The 17,641-nt window shown below is 45.9% G+C and overlaps 1 protein-coding gene across 1 annotated transcript in view; it reads right to left on the bottom strand.

The window, feature by feature from the left end:
• KATNB1 (katanin regulatory subunit B1) overlaps positions 1-17,641 on the bottom strand; it is a 324,176-nt gene that overhangs the window by 282,549 nt on the left and 23,986 nt on the right. The window contains exons 3-5 of the mRNA XM_030203568.1: positions 11,721-12,003; positions 1,328-1,458; positions 243-360 (exon numbers count right to left, since the gene is read on the bottom strand). Of these exons, the coding sequence (XP_030059428.1) occupies positions 243-360; positions 1,328-1,458; positions 11,721-11,760 (289 nt within the window). The 5' untranslated portion in view covers positions 11,761-12,003. The remainder of the gene's footprint in view (positions 1-242; positions 361-1,327; positions 1,459-11,720; positions 12,004-17,641) is intronic.

Below are 17,641 nucleotides of genomic sequence, written 5' to 3'. Positions count from 1 at the left end.
ATTGTTCCATAATTCTTCTTTCAGACTGAACACAGAGCATGTTCTGCGAGTGATCAGTATAACAAAATTGGATTATACGGGATAAAGGTTTAGCAACCACCTTCATATCTGACTACAGAAGGTGGCATAGCAAATGGAAACATACATACTAGCATCTTGTTGTACATGAAAGTGGCTAGTTTGTGTGTAATTTTCTGTATTCTCTGCCCATTATTCCTGAAAAGAAAAAAAAAGGCACCTACTTTTGGCAGCTTCCATGTCCCATACTCGAAGGGAACCAGACTGGGACCCTGCTACAATGAGGTCCTCAGAAGCATTAAATCGGACTGACTCTACTGGTGTTGTGTGACCTGTTAAACTCTGCAAAGAAGAAGTAGTTAATCTGGACAGGAGTCTGAAAACAGGCAGAAACTATAGATAAACCATGCCAATCAAGATTACATGTTCTGTTTTCTTGTGCATGGCTCAAAGAGCTGAGGAAAGTGGAAAGATTATGACAGTCTGAAAGCCAAAACATATTTATTAGATTTCTTCTAGTATCCCTTTTAATTAGCCACACTCAGTGAACAGTTCGAGGACCTGCTTTCAGGCTGTGCACTAGAGGGCAGAGTTTGGAGAAAAACTGTTCAGACTAAATTTACTTCTTTTTTTTTAAGCTGACAGTTTGATAACATTTTGAAGGGGATACCGACACATACAGGTTACTATAAAACAGGCTACACAAGAAGCAATACCTGGTGTCAATATCTATATGAACACTACTTATACATTATGGGATAATTATGTAAACTACACTTTGCACATGCAAATATGGACATCATAAAATTGCACTGGTTAATACACATACTAACAGTTCTTGTACACATCTACATGTAAACATTCCCAGGAGCAGTACTGTGATGTGCACACGTACTTTATAAAATACATTGTGCATACACAGAATACATGCGTACTTGCACCTGTCTCAGAATAGGTATAGATTGGTGCAAGAGCAGGGCCAAACCTACACTGAACAAGTGTGTTTTTCACATACAGTCCCACCTTTCAGCCCAGTTTTTAATCATCTGCTGATTTTTGCAAATAAGGCCTTGCAATGAGTTTGCACATGGCCTTGCATCCCTCCACAACCTCCCCTGTGCAACAGTGAAATATTGGGGCTAATTCTGGGAACCTATTTCATAAAAGCACATGTGTGCCTATACTTAAAAAAAAACTCACATTTTTATTTAAGACCCTATTATAAAATCTACAAATGGCACTGATCCAACACTGCTCAACATATAGTTTTCTAGTGCCCAAAAGGTTAAGCAGCAAAGTAATCTCTTACCATAACACAATTTGGCTTGTTCACAGACCACAGGTTGACACGGCAGTCCTCCCCTCCCGTAGCCAACAGCCTTCCTGAACTCTTCCCTAAAACCACAGCTGACACACTGCTGGAATGAGCCACAATCTCTTCTGTGAATGGAAGCAGAACAGGGAAGTGAGATAAAACAGAAAAATATTAATCCCCACTTCTCAACACTATTTGTTGTCCCTGTAAAATGTCAGGCTGAATAAGAGGTAAAAAAAAGAAAGAGGGAAGAAGTAGGATAGAAAGAAAATGAATGAGGGGAACTGGAGAAAAAACATCAGGGAAGGTGAAGGGAAGAAGGCAGGAACAAAGAGGGGGGATAAAAACAAGGGAGGATTGAGAAAAGAGTGGCAGGAGGGAGTGCAGAAAGAATAAGCTAGAGAAGAGCAGGAAGAGATACATACAAGGGAACTGAAGGAACTTAGGGAAGTTCCTTCAACATTAGCTTCTTTAGATTTGGGAGTGGTCCCATAGGACAGGAGTTAAGCAGATGTAGAAGCCGAAATAACAGGCTGGTTATAATGGCCTCTGATGCGAGTGAATTAAATCGTAATACTGCTAAAAAAGAGGATAGCACAATTTCTGGAATCCAACAGATTAGACATACAAAGCAGTATGCTTTAACAAAAAGTAGATCTTGTTAGACAAATCTGATCGATTTCTTTAACTGGGTGACCAGTTGGATCAGGAGAAAATACTAGATGTGGTGTACTTAGGTAGTTCAACAAGGACTTTAACACAGTTCTGCTTAGTCAGCTTATAAGTAAATTGAGTGCCCTTGGTATTGGTCCTAAAGTGACTAGGTTAGAAACTTGAGTGGGAGGTGACAAAGGTTAGTGTTAATTAACTGTTCACTCCAAGGATAGAGACATTTCCAGTGGTATACTGTGGGGACTGGCTCAATCCAATTCTTTTTAAAGTTTTCTTAAGAGACGCTGTGGAAAGGCTGTTGGGAAAGGTAGGTCCCTTTGTGGATGATATCAAAATCTACAAGCATAGACATCCTAGAAGGTGCAGATAAAAATTCAGCAAAGCTTTAAGTATGGTGTAGAATTCAGCAGCTAATATTTAATGCTTAAAAAAAATACAGGGTCATTGATTGAGCTGCAAAACTCCAAGGGAGTGGTACAGTATAGAGGGTGAAGTACCTCTGAGCAATATGCTGATACACCTACTTCCATGGCCAGATCACGCACTACATTCTATCTACTTGCTTGATTATCCCAATGCAGTCAGCAGGTATTTTAGAATCTACCTTCGATCATCCCTGAAGCCTTTCACCCATGCTTGGATCAATTTACCTCTTTACCACTAGACCAGAAGGTACACGTTTCGAATACTTCATTTTCTACCTCTCTTAATAAGCTTGTTCCAGTTCAAAGTTTTCTCAGACTAACAGAAAAGCACGACAAAACCCTTCTTATGAAAATTCAGCTCTGCCATTATGAACACCGATGGAAGAAATACCATACCAGAGCGCTTCAAATAGCTTATCTCCTTAGTTCATCTGGACAAACAGGAAATTATTTTTTGATCAAATAACTAAAAGGAGAAAAGTTGTATCAAAACCAGAAAACTAAACAAAATATAGCTCAAGAAGTAAACTGTACCAGTCTTACTATCAAATACAAAAAGTGGAGGAAAAAAAAAAAAGGACCTCAGAATTATAAAGCCCTATTATTCCTCCTGCACTATTGTGTCACGAGTAAGAGCTACACCAAAACACTTTATGTTGTTTTATAAAAAAAAATTTGGAGTCACTCATTAACTTATAATTCAAAAATATCTTCAACTCCAAAACATTTCAATTTCCAAGCAGAGACTGGAAACCAGGTTACTTGTGAGAGGACAACATACCAAATTGTCTCAATCATTTAACAATATACTGCTGCAATCTAGATTGTCATTGTATAATACTTATCACCAATTTTTTTCAAAACAGTTCTTCCAAAGCACCAATGCAGCATAATCATAAGGGCTGTAGGGTTAGTTTTGATCAGAATCTTACATTATCACCTTCACATTTCATCTACAATTAGTGATTTTGTTTTCCCAAATTAAAGGTGATTTGTTCATTAAGTAAACTCCTGGACGAGAGAGAAATGCATATAGAGATATATACCTTTGTGTTAAATAATTTAGACTACTTAAACACCTTATTTCAGGGACTACGTGCATCTGATCTCAAATGCCTATGACTGATTCAAAATGTTGACATTAAATTAATTGTTGGTGCCTACCAATTTGAGAGTCTCACCAAAATTGAAGGCAGAGCACTGGCTGTCGATATCATATGAGATTCTCTCCCTAGTTCATAAAATATTGCACTCTTGTAAACCTCTTTTCTTATTTCACTATTTAACACCACTTTGTCCATCACACACACAGATCTTCCTCAACAGAATCTATTAGCAATTCTGTCTTTTAGAATTATTAGTTTGAACACTATCCATTACTCGATATTCTGTGTTACTGCACCTAACCTTTGGAACTCTCTTCTCTTACATCTTAAAACGGAACCTTCTTATAACAAATTTAAGGTGGGTTAAAGGCCTTTGAATCTATAAGACGTGTTCATTGACGATCTATTAGATCAGCACCAGTATGGTGTTGGAGCCTGAGATTTGCCAAGAGCAAGACTCCTCTTTCCTCTATTCTTTGGCCAATCGCAAATTTTCCTTTTCTTTAATTTATACTGTATGTGAACTGCATAGACAGGGGGAGGAGTGGCCTAATGATTAGTGCAGTGGGCTGAGAATGAGGTGACTGGTTTAATTCCCTTGTGATCTTGGGCAAGTCACTCAACCCTCCATTGCCTCAGGTACAAACTTAGATTGTGAGCCCTCCTGGGACAGAGAAATACCCAATGTACCTGAATGTAACTCACCTTGAACTACTACTGAAAAAGGTGTGAGCAAAATCCAAATAAATAAATAAACCAGGGGAGCCAGGCAAGTCACTTAACCTTCCATTGCTCAAGGTACAAAAACTTAAGAGATTGTGATCCCTCTAGGGACAGAGAAGTACCTGTATATAATATGAAAGCCAAACAAAGACGGTATTTATCAAACAGCCTATTAGAAAACTATAAGGTAATGTATCAAATAAATAAAAAACTTGACAGGACCTGGCAGTGATTGTATCTGATGACACTAAGGTGCCCAAGCAGGTAGAAAAGGTGGTGGGCAAAAACTAGAAGGATGCCCGAGTGCACAGAAAAAGAAATGGCCAACAGAGAGGAGGAGGTGATATTACACCTGTATTAGTCTCTGGTGAGACCCATCTGGAGTACGGTGTGCAATTCTGGAGACCACACCTTCGAAAGGTAATAAACCTGATGCGAGTGGTCCAGTCTCAATACATATTCTTTGGATAGAGGACAGGAGAGGGGAGATATAAGGTAAAATTATGTATAATCATACCTGATAATTTTCTTTCCATTAATCATAGCTGATCAATCCATAGACTGGTGGGTTGTGTCCATCTACCAGCAGGTGGAGATAGAGAGCAAACTTTTGCCTCCCTATATGTGGTCATGTGCTGCCGGAAACTCCTCAGTATGTCGATATCAAAGCTCCATCCGCAGGACTCAGCACTTAGAGAATTACACCCACAAAGGGACACTCTGCCCAGCTCACCACCGCCGAAACGGGGGAGGGGAATTAACCCAGCTCATCCCCACACAAGTGGGGGAGGGGAATCCGTCCAGCTCATCCCCGCGGAGCGGGGGAGGGACACCACACCCGCCGATGCGGGGGGATCTGGCTTATCCTGCAACCGCAACCGCGGGAGGAGCTGACTGACCCTAACACCGCCGAAGCGGGAGGGGTACAAAGCTGCCCTACAGCCGCACGAAGCGGGAGGGAGTGCCGGCAGAATTTATGTCTCAATCCAGCCCCGTAAAATGGGGGGGAGAGGAATGCAGCAGCTCACTGTAACACAAACTCGTCTCAACTCTTGAAGAATCCAAGTGAAAAAACTTGAACACGAAGTCTTTCTGAAGTAACTGAAGACTAAACTTGAACCTGAAATGCAACCAGAATAAAAACAGTACAGATATGTGGGAGGGGCTATGGATTGATCAGCTATGATTAATGGAAAGAAAATTATCAGGTATGATTATACATAATTTTACCTTCCATATCATCAAGCTGATCAATCCATAGACTGGTGGGATGTACCGAAGCAGTACTCACCCAGGGCGGGACATTGAAATCCCTGACCTCAACACTGAAGCTCCAAACCGGGCCTCCGCCCGTGCAGCCACCGTCAAACGGTAATGCTTGGAGAATGTATGAGCCGAAGCCCAAGTTGCCGCCTTGCATATCTCTTCCAAGGAGACGGATCCGGCCTCTGCCCTCGAGGTCGCCTGAACTCTCGTGGAGTGAGCCTTCAGCTGGATAGGCGGCACCTTCCTTGCGGCCACATAAGCCGCTGCAATGGCTTCCTTGACCCATCTTGCCACTGTAGGCTTAGCAGCCTGCAGACCCTTACAAGGACCTGCAAACAGGACAAGCAGTGATCCGATTTCCGGAAATCATTGGTCACTTCCAAGTATCTGATGATGACTCGCCTCACATCCAGATATTTAAGAGCAGAATACTCCTCTGGGTAGTCCTCCCTACGAAAGGAAGGGAGACAGAGCTGCTGATTCACATGGAAGCGAGAAACAATCTTGGGCAGAAAGGGAGGCACTGTGCGAATAGTCACTCCTGCCTCAGTGAACTGCAGAAAAGGCTCTCGACATGAGAGCGCCTGGAGCTCGGAAACTCTTCTGGCTGAAGTGAGAGCCACCAAAAAGACTGCTTTCCACGTCAGGTCTTTCAGAGATGCCCTTGACAAGGGTTCAAAAGGCGGCTTCTGCAATGCTCTTAGCACCAGGATGAGATTCCACGCAGGCACCACTGAGTGCAGAGGAGGGCGCAGGTGATTAACTCCCTTGAGAAAGCGCACCACATCTGGCTGCGAAGCCAGGGAAGCACCCTTCAGGCGGCCCCTGAAGCAAGCCAGAGCCGCTACCTGGACTTTAAGGGAACTGAGCGACAGGCTTTTCTCCAGACCTTCTTGCAGGAACGCCAACACTGAAGAAATTGGAGCAGTGAAGGGAGAAAGTGAGCCTGCTTCACACCACGCTGCAAAGATACGCCAAACCCTGGCGTAAGCAGTAGAAGTAGAGCGCTTCCTCGCTCTTAGCATAGTGGCGATGACCTTGTCTGAGAAGCCCTTCTTCCTCAGACGCTGCCGCTCAATAGCCAGGCCTTAAGACCAAAGGGGGAGGGATCCTCCATCACCACGAGACCCTGATGTAACAGGCCCTGCTCCACTGACAGCCGCAGAGGATCGTCGACTGAGAGCCTGATCAAGTCCGCATACCAGGGACGTCTGGGCCAATCCGGACCCACCAGGATTACCCTGCCGGGATGCTTTGCCACCCGGTCTAGCACCCTGCCCAACATGGGCCAGGGCGGGAACACATAGAGGAGCTCTTGTGTCGGCCACTGTTGGAGAAGAGCATCTACTCCCAGGGATCGAGGGTCCCGTCCTCTGCTGAAAAAGCGCGGCACTTGGTAATTGGCCGATGACGCCATCAGATCTAGGCTCGGCTGGCCCCAGCGCTTCGTGATGTCCAAGAACGCCTGAGCAGATAGTTGCCACTCTCCGGGCTCCAAGGTATGGCGACTGAGAAAGACCGCCTTGACATTCGTGACCCCGGCAATGTGGGCCGCTGAAAGCTGCTCCAGGTTCGCTTCCGCCCACTGGCATAGATTCATGGCCTCCTTGGCTAGAGGGGCGCTCTTGGTACCTCCCTGGCGGTAGACATAGGCCACAGCCGTGGCATTGTCCGACAGGACCCGTACTGGCTTCAAGGCCAGTACCGGGATGAACTCCAAAAGCGCCAACCGAATGGCTCTGAGTTCCAGGAGGTTGATAGACCACTTTGCCTCTGCAGGAGACCAGAGCCCCTGCGCTGTCCTTCCCAAACAGTGGGCTCCCCAGCCCGACAAAGAGGCGTCCGTCGTGACGACAATCCACTCTGGGGTCACCAGAGGCATTCCTGCAGACAACTTGACTGTCTGCAGCCACCAGCTCAGCGCCTTGCGCACTGCTGGGTCCAAGGGAAGGCGCACAGCATAATCCTCCGACAACGGAGTCCAGCGCTGCAGCAGAGAGAGTTATAGTGGTCTCATATGAGCCCTAGCCCAGGGCACTACTTCCATCGTGGCCGGCATAGAGCCCAACAGCTGCACATAGTCCCAAGCCCGAAGAGGAGAGGCTACTAGGAACTAGTCCACCTGAGCCTGATTGTCTGGCAGGAACACTCTGCCCACTTGGGTGTCGAATCGAACTCCCAGATACTCCAGGGACTGAGTAGGGCGCAGCTGGCTCTTCTTCCAGTTGATGATCCATCCCAGGGAGCAACTACCTGGTCCACAGCTTTGCCGCACCCTGCATAAGAGGGGGCTCGGATCAACCAGTCGTCCAGATAAGGATGGACTTGTACTCCTGCCTTTCGCAGGAAGGCCGCTATGACCACCATTACTTTGGAAAAGGTCCGCGGAGCAGTAGCCAACCCAAAAAGGGAGGGCTCTGAACTGGAAGTGTCGTCCCAGGACTGCAAAACGCAGGATGAGGCCAGATGGGAATATGCAGGTACGCTTCCTTGATGTCCAAGGAAGCCAAGAACTCTCCTGCCTTCACTGCCGCTATAACAGAGCGGAGAGTCTCCATGCGAAAGTGCCACACTTTCAAGGCCCGATTGACCCCTTTGAGGTCGAGGATAGGCTGGACAAAACCTCCTTTCTTTGGTACCACAAAGTAAATGGAGTAACGTCCCTTGCCAATCTGATTTTCTGGCACCGGAACGACCGCACCCAGGCGGATCAGGTTGTCCAAGGTCTGCTGCACTGCCACAGCTTGACCGGAGACTTGCAGGGAGAGAGTACAAACCCGTCTCTTAAGGGTCGGCAGAACTCTAGCTTGTAGCCGTCTCTGATGACTTCCAGCACCCAAGCGTCTGAAGTTATTGTGGTCCACTCGCCCCGAAACGAGGACAGCCGTCCTCCAATCTGCACTGGGGCGTGGACCAAGGCCCCGTCATTGGGTACGAGACCCTGGGGGAGGACCGGAGGGAGCACCTCCGGGACGGCGGTCTCTGCGAAAGGAATGCTGCTTGGGGGAGAAATTCCTCTTGAAGGAAGAGGGGGCAGAGGAGCCCGACCTGCCCGGGCGGTACCGACGGGCTACCTGAAACCGTCCTCTGGAGGTACTGGAACGAGTACTAGCCCGAGCCCTGACCTCTGGTAACTTCTTGCCCTTAGACGTGCCGAGATCGGTCACGATTTTGTCCAGCTCGACCCCAAAGAGCAGCTTGCCTTTAAAAGGCAATCTAGCCAGGCGGGATTTAGAGGCGTGGTCAGCAGACCAATGTTTAAGCCAAAGCCACCGCCGCGCAGAGACTGTCTGAGCCATGCCTTTAGCTGAGGCTCTCAAGACATCATACAGCAAGTCTGCCAAATAGGCTAAGCCCGATTCCAGGGCCGGCCAATCAGCCCTCAAGGAAAGATCCGAGGGGGAAGCCCGCTGCACCATAGTCAGGCACGCCCTGGCCACATAGGAACCGCAAACCGAGGCCTGCAAACTTAAGGCAGTCGCCTCACAGGACGACCTTAAGGCCGCCTCCAATCTTCTGTCTTGGGCGTCCTTTAGGGCCGTGCCACCTTCCACCGGCAAAGCCGTTTTCTTAGTCACCGCAGTGATTAAAGAATCCACGGTAGGCCACAGATAGGCCTCACGTTCACTTTCAGGCAAAGGATAAAGGCGGGACATAGCCCTAGCCACTTTAAGGCTCACTTCCGGGACATCCCATTGAGCCGAAATTAAGGTGTGCATGGCATCATGCACGTGGAAGGTTCTAGGCGGGCGCTTCGTCCCCAGCATAATGGCAGAGCCAACAGGGGCTGAGGGAGAGACGTCCTCCGGAGAGGAAATCTTCAAAGTGTCCATGGCCTGTATCAACAGGTTGGGCAAATCCTCTGGGCTAAAAAGCCGCGCTGCAGAGGGGTCATCCGCTCTATCCGAGCGGGGATCCGTCTCCTCCAAGGAATCCGCAAAGGACCGTTGGGAGACCTCAGACACGCTGCCCTCATCTACATCGGAGGAGACAAAGTCCTCCAAGGCCTGGGAATCAACCCGAGGGCGTTTACCTCTGGGAACCTCAACCTCTTTACCAGACGAGGGAGCAGGGGCAGCATTTTGCATGAGGAAGGCCTGATGCAGCAGCAAAACAAACTCGGGGGAGAAACCCCCCAGACTGTGCACTTCCGCAGCCTGGGCCACAGCCCTAGACGCACCCTCAACCGGCGCTCGCAAGAGCGGGGGAGAGACATGCTGCGCATCCAAAATGGTGTCCGGCGCGACACTCCGCAAAGGAGCCGCGCGGGAAGAACGGCGCTTAACTTTAGCCGCTTTTGTGCCGTCGCCCAAATTAAGGGCGTTCATGGCATTAATGTCTCCAACCTCAAGGGCGGCCCACGAAGAAGCCGTCCGAGATGGCGGAGGCGAGGAGCGGGGGATGGGCGTTTATGGCGGGAAAAACCGCCACGCCGGAGGAAGGACCGGGACATTCATCGGTCACGAAACTGTCACCCAACAAGGGCGAATCAGGCTTTAATACCCCCGCATCCCCTCTAGAAGCGCTCCAGCGATCCGGGGAGCGACCCTTTGCGCCCTCGCCCTCCGACGCCATATGCCACGAGGAGAAGAATCGGGGAACCCCCTGCCCGCTATAAAAAGGTAAAATTACCTGCTTGCCGCTCCGAGCTGTAACGAACTGGTGTCCCAGTGAGTAGCTGCAATGAACGTTTAAATAAACGTCGAAATAAACGCCTTTAAAGACGTTTAAAATTTTTTTTTTTTTTTAACGGAGCCAGCGGGAGGGGGGAGAAAAGGAGGGACCTGGCGCCACCAGGTTTGCACTTGCTCAAGAAGAGCCCTCAACCCCAGGCACTCAACAAAACCTAAAAATTAGGCTTGGAGGCCTAGCCAGAGCTGCTGCTGTGTGTGACCACCACCTGCTGAGATAGAGAACATACTGGGGAGTTTCCAGCAGCACATGACCACATATAGGGAGGCAAAAGTTTGCTCTCTATCTCCACCTGCTGGTAGATGGACACAACCCACCAGTCTATGGATTGATCAGCTTGATGATATGGAATGTTCTTTTAATCATATCTCCCAAGAACATTAATTTATACCATAAAGGTTAATTAAATTAATAGGAAGCAGGCTTCTTTCAAAGGAAAAGCAGCTCTGGAATGAGAAGGCATAGAAAGAAAGCGAAAGGAGATAGTTGCTTAAGAAAATCCATATGATGGGCTGCTGCCCATGATGCATGTCAACTGATCTTCTAGTATTCAGAGAGCATCCACATAAGCAATGACTCATCAAGTCTCTTTATTTACTTCTAAATCAGTTCGTTCACAGGCAGAAGCCCTGTTTAATGACTCATGGCACCAGGGTCTCATCTCGGGATTTCTAGCACAAGATAGTACCAATTTTACAGAACTTAGCATTCTTGGTGGCTTAAAATTTTTCAGAGAGTAACTGCGTTAGCCTGTAGCAGCAAAAAAAAATGACAGAGACTGGTGAAATCTTATAGACTGAGTCATTTATTAAGGCACTGGTTTTCAAGGAGCCACTTCTTCAAATGCAAGAAGCATAGTTGGAGGAAAGTGTACAACATGAAGATGGCACAGATGACAGAAGCATACTAAGTACAGATAGACTAGAAGAGTGCAGAATAGTACATGGGAAATAAATAATCATTTCAACAAAGTTAAGCTAATTAACATCTGTTATGGGTTGAACAGTGCTAGCAGATGGGTAGTAGCTGGATACTATCCAGCAAGGCCAACAGGTCCCTAGATGGTTAGATGCTTAGGCAACTGCCTTGTCAAGTCTGGTAGCTAGAGGTTAAGACATAAGGAAGGCTGACCACTGGTTTAAGTAGAGGACCTTGATCTTAATGCTCATCTAGCTAAAATGGTAAAAAGGAAGGAAGGAATAAAAGCTTGACTTGATATAAGCAATATCCTACAAGCAGGCAAACTTATACAGCTGCAGAGTGGTGTAAATAAGCAAACCAAATGGGCCAGCTGTTTTTTATTCCTTTTACCACCTACTATATTATGAAACAAGAGCAAACAGAATGCCAGGCTTCATTTCCCAAGAACACCTGAGCCACCTCTTACAGAAAGACATTGGGTGTCTCCCCACATTGAAAATGGGAGCAGAAAAGGCAGAATTGACTAATTTTTATGACCGTGAGCTCTAGAGAACAGAAAAATGCAAAAGCATTACAACTCACGCAGTTTCCAGGCAGCCTTGGTAGCAACTGGAGCTGCCATGGCTGGCACTAGGTAAAACGGAAGATTCTTCACACGAACTGTCAGCAGTTCTCAGCCAGCAAAGCTCCAATACACAGTGCAAGGGAAAAGGTCTTGGGAGTGTGTGGTTCTCTTTCCACCGCAGCAGCTGAGACACCTTCAAGTTGATGGAAATCACTTCCTACTTCAAAGTCATTTTCAGTTTCATTTCAACAGGGACCTGGGACCCATCCAAACCAGCAAAATCGATCGATCTTATTTGATCTATTAAAAAAAAAAAAAACAAGAAGCAGAGGATAAAAGATGAGTGCCAACAATTTTTATTAAAAGATATAGGATCTGAGGAACCCTTAACATTTGCTGGAATTAAAAACAAGCTCATAAAACTTAAATCTTTCACCTGTCCCCCTCCTTCATGGATTTCTTGCTCTTCCCAACATAAACACAGGTGAGATGGGGGGAGGGAGATTGAGAACAGAAGGCAAATCTTTTTCCTCCACCTTCCTCTAAAATTTGCGACTGGATCCTATGCATCCAGACTTCAGAACAAAAGCAAAGGAGTAGGTAGATGAAGGTAAAGCTGGCAGAGACAGGGTTGGCAAAGGACAAGCAGAGCTGGCTGGGTGAAGCAGCAAGACTGACAGGGATCATCAGACCATGCTAGCTAAAAGAGAACAGAGCTCTCAGGGATCTGTCCTTGGACCCCTTCTTTTTTCAATCTACACCTCTTCCCTGGGCTCGCTGATCTCATCTCATGGTTTCCAATACCATCTTTATGCTGACGACACCCAGCTTTACCTCTCCACACCAGAAATCACTGCGGAAACCCAGGCCAAAGTATCAGCCTGCTTATCCGACATTGCTGCCTGGATGGTCCAACCGCCACCTGAAACTGAACATGGCCAAGACCGAGCTCATTGTCTTTCCACCCAAACCCACTTCTCCTCTCCCTCCACTCTCTATTTCAGTCGACAACACCCTCATCCTCCCCGTCTCATCTGCCCGCAACCTCGGAGTCATCTTTGACTCCTCCCTTTCCTTCTCTGCCCTTATCCAGCAGACAGCCAAGACCTGTCTCTTCTTTCTCTATAACATCAGCAAAATTCGCCCCTTCCTCTCCGAGCATACCACCCGAACTCTCATCCACTCTCTCATCACCTCTGCCTTGACTACTGCAACCTACTCCTCACTGGCCTCCCACTTAACCATCTATCCCCCCTTCAATCCATTCAGAACTCTGCTGCCCGTCTTATCTTCCGCCTAGACCGATATGCTCATATCACCTCTCTCCTCAAGTCACTTCACTGGCTTTCGATCAGGTACCGCATACAGTTCAAGCTTCTCCTACTAACCTACAAATGCACTCAATCTGCAGGCCCTCATTACCTCTCTACCCTCATCTCCCCTTACGCTCCTACCCGTAACCTCCGCTCACAGGACAAATCCCTCCTCTCAGTACCCTTCTCCACCACCGCCAACTCCAGGCTCCGCCCTTTCTGCCTCGCCTCACCCTATGCTTGGAATAAACTCCTTGAGCCCATACGCCAAGCCCCCTCCATGCCCATCTTCAAATCCTTGCTCAAAGCCCACATCTTCAATGTCGCTTTCGGCACCTAACCACTGTACCTCTATCCAGGAAATCTAGACTGCCCCCAATTTGATTGACTGCACTTTTTTGTCCTTTAGATTGTAAGCTCCTTTGAGAAGGGACTGTCCTTCTTTGTTAGATTATACAGTGCTGCGTAACCCTGGTAGCGCTTTAGAAATGTTGAATAGTAGTAGTTGTCTAAGGGGGCAGAAGGAGCCTATGGTAAGACTCCTAACAGCCTCCCCCCCCCCCTCCTTGAGGCTAGCAATGCAAGCACATTCAAAATACGTGGTTACAGGGTTAGTGCTTCCCGATGCTGATCTCATGCATTGTGAGTTCAACATCAAGAAGTGTTGGCTCCTTGACCATAATGTTGAACGTGCTCAAAGTGCCATCCTTGAGAAGTGGAAAGGAACTGCAGGGGAGTCCCATGTAAATCAAGGTTCGTAGGGCAAGCACAAAAACTAAGCTGGATTTGTCTAGGGTGTCCAGTACCCTTGCACCAACTCAGGGTTTAAGCATAGGATCATGCCAGGAGTAGGAAGAAAATCATGCTGGAGTAAAAAACCTGCTGGTCACCATGCCCAAATCCCTCTAAAAGCATAAGCCCTGGGCTTTTGAAGCACTTTGAAATACTGAACAAGGTTTTAGATGGAAAAATTATGTCTTACCTGATAATTTTCTTTCCTTTAGTCCTACCAGACCAGTTCAAGACCGTTAGGTTATGTCCATCCAGAAGATGGAGACAGAAAAGAAAAAGAAGTGATTTGCCTCTTAAGGGTATTATGTAGCCTGGAATGTTCAGTATTTCGACTAGTCAAGTAGTTGTGCTTAGGATCATATTGTCGATCACCACTAAAAAGGTGAGACCATAAGTCCCACTCAGCTAACAATTTCAGCAATCAAGGAGGGGTATACTCTGACATGCAGATATTTCTCTGAATCAGGAGACGTGTGAGACTGAACACAGAAGAAACCTGTCAAAAAGACCAACAGGAAGGAAAACCACCTAACGGAAATAAACTAAAGTATGAAGCAGGGCAAGTTTCTGGACTGGCTCAGTAGGACTAAAGGAAAGAAAATCAAGTAAGAATTTTTCCTTCCTTAGCATCATATCAGACCAGTACAACCTACTATGAGCCTGCCTGAACTCAAGATAAAGGAGACTACACATTTGAGAAATGAAAGAAGTAGACAAAGGAAAGGCAAAAATCTTTTCTTATTCCCAGAAACTATGACCAGAAGTCCATTCAGCAACCGCTGACCAGAAAGCTAAAGCACTTCAAGCCTGGGCAGATACCAGAGGAAACAAACTAGCTGCTGTTACTGAAGCTGTGTTATGCATATCACTCAAAATTGGAAGCTGTTAATTTGGTATTAAGGCTAACACATTGTATTCTTAAATTAATGTGGAGAATCCTAACAATTTAAAATGTACTAATTTTCCTTTTGTGTAATTTCAGCTGTAGGGATGTTTGCGGTCTATTTTATTCAAATACTTTCAATTTGCCTTCCTATTATTCCACTTCCCAATTTAGCTAAAGCACATTATGAGGGATATTCTATATATGGTGCCTTAAAAAAAATTGGTGCTGAAATCAGTGCAAAGTTGGGAGTGATGAACATGCTATGGATATTTTGTCATCAACAGCTAATCTGAATGTAACTGACCTTTTGGAAACTTCTACAGGAGAGTTGAATAGAGAGGGACTGTTAGCTACCTCTGTTAAAGCTTCTAATAAAGATTGTATTTTGCCTCTTGTTTATGTTTAAAGTCATCTTTATTGTTCCAACACTATAAAGCAAATATCAAACATAATACCGGGGAACATTGTACAATTTTCAAAAACCAAACTTAAACAAGCAAAACTCTCCAGCCAACCCCCCCCCCCCCCCCCCCCAAAACACACACACACTTTCTGATGTGCATCCCTCGGTGGCACTGTAAGGTTACCCTAAAAATGAAAACAAATTCCCTCAAAAATTCAGTAAACAACTACGCGCTCTAGATGGCAAGGACAACCACACAGGTTCCCACGTCTCCTGAAACCTCTTGCCCTTTAGATCTTCAAATGTGTGAACCCCCTGGTGCTCAAGTATCTGATAAAGAAGATAAGATCTCCAATGCTGCAACGTGGACCCCTGAGGGTTCACCCAATAAAAGAGCACAGTTTTTAAACCAAAGAGTAAGGCCTTTTGAAGAAACAATTTGAAGCCTTTAGGCACATTATCAGTATATACATAAGTTCCAAAGAGAAGCAAGGAATTGTATGTAATTGTACAGTTCCAAAAGGAAGCAAGTGCCAATAGCAGAGATCTCCAGAACAAGCTATACAGGGGCAATGCCAGAACATGTGGCCCAATGCTGCTGGACCCTGACCACATTTGAGGCAAGTATCTTGTGACTGAATCCCTGCATGGCAGGCACGATGCGGTGAAATATACTACTACTACTATTTAACATTTCTAGAGCGCTACAAAGTGTACGCAGCGCTGTACAAACACAGAAGAAAGACACTCCCTCCTCAAAGAGCTTACAATCTAATAGACAAATATACATATGCAATGTGAATTTATACTGCAGTTCTCTCAGCTCCGACACTGGAAATTGATGGATCCCTAATAAGAACGTACAGAAACATTCTTCAGTAATTTCAACTTGCAAATCTCGAAATTACTTTTATCTAACAATGCTCTGTAATCCAGGTCCAATAGTGGTATCCTTCAGGTATTGATGGGGTACCAGTTGAGAGAACAGAGTGAAGGCTTCTGATAATGACTCCTGTACATCCTCTGTCAGATCTGTTCCAAGGAAGGGACCGTACATAATGATATAATTGTAAAAAAGTATAATAATGTGTTGCTGGAAGGCGATAACTACATTGAAGTTAAAAGGATTTTAATTGGCACTCTTCTGTGAGTGAATGTAGGACAAAAATGAATAGTATCCCCAGTCTCACCGCATAAAATGTAAAATGGAGGTAACTATGTATGGATGCCTAGGGGTCCCACACTCCCTGTCTCTGTTACTACATGTGATATAACTGCTTTAGTCAAAGCAACAATGAATATAAACCAACTAAGTAATACTAAGTACTATATAGGTAAAGTTTCCATGAATCACAATCAGGTCAGCAACTCCAAAGAATTATAGCCTAAAAAAAGGAGCAAAGGAACAAAGACAAAAATTGTGCAACCCTCAATACAGATTCACAGGACAGAGCATGGTCATGCGCCACAAAGCCAAAGAAGGAGACTCCAGGCCCACGAGCACGCCATATCCTTAGCTACAACTACTACTGAGTTTTGATTTTAAATAGACATTGAAAGCTACACCAAAGGCACCTCTGCAGGTGCCTAAACCAGCAAAAATGGAAAGGTCAGGCCTTTGAGATTCCCCTCTAACTCACCCGTGTGCCAAACAGATTATTGTTTTACTGCACAAGTTCTAGTCCCTTTCCATAATATCAAAGCAGTTTTACAATAGCCCTTTTAAGCTCCCTTACAGCATGATGACAATAATAAAGCATATATAAACTAAACAACAATATAAATTTAAATTGAGCTCTAACTCCACAAGCGAAGGGGTGCTATAAAGTTGGTCAGTCAGTTGCCGCTGCCAAGCTGGATATCTACTCCAAATAGGCGCTCACCTTCTCAGGGGCAAAGGTTGACCACTGACCCTCATGCTGAATTTTTAGCAGAGCCGGGTACAATAAAGTGCTGATATTTTGTTGCCAGGGCTGCACAAATGGGATTAAATGTTTTCCAGCACTCCTGGAAGGAGGTCAAAAAGTCCTGAAAGATTTGAATCTGAGTCCTCATATTGTAAATTGTTACACTTGTGGCAGTAGCCTCGTAGGATCTTAATTTTATGTGTGTAGTTATGAACTTTGACCATCACAACTCTGTGTCTCTGCCAATCCTCCTGCGGCCGTCCCACATGTTGGGCCCCCTCCAAACAGAAGGCCCCCGTGCTATCCGACAGAGCAAATTCTTTCAGCCAATTTTCCAGGCTCGCCGGAAGCGTTCAGTTAGGCACCTGCTCCAGGAAACCCACAATCCAGAGGTTTCCACAAACATTTCTCCAGGTCATCTATTTAGTCTGCCTGGTGCCGAACTTGTCGCTTGAGATCAGCCAGTGTGTCAGCCATGCACATGTCCACATTTTCTATGGCCAACACCCGATGCTCCAGTTCCCCAGTGCGCTTTGTCGCATCAGATAGTAGTTCCAGATATGTTAGTTGGCCCGAGAGCTGACCCAGGTCAAGCTCTAATGCACGTTCCACCGCTACTGATAAAACACCAATTACT

Source organism: Microcaecilia unicolor, chromosome 5 (assembly GCF_901765095.1).
Source record: "Microcaecilia unicolor chromosome 5, aMicUni1.1, whole genome shotgun sequence".
In the NCBI taxonomy this organism is placed as follows: Eukaryota; Metazoa; Chordata; class Amphibia; order Gymnophiona; family Siphonopidae; genus Microcaecilia; species Microcaecilia unicolor.
This window is presented reverse-complemented; position numbering and strand designations above follow the sequence as displayed.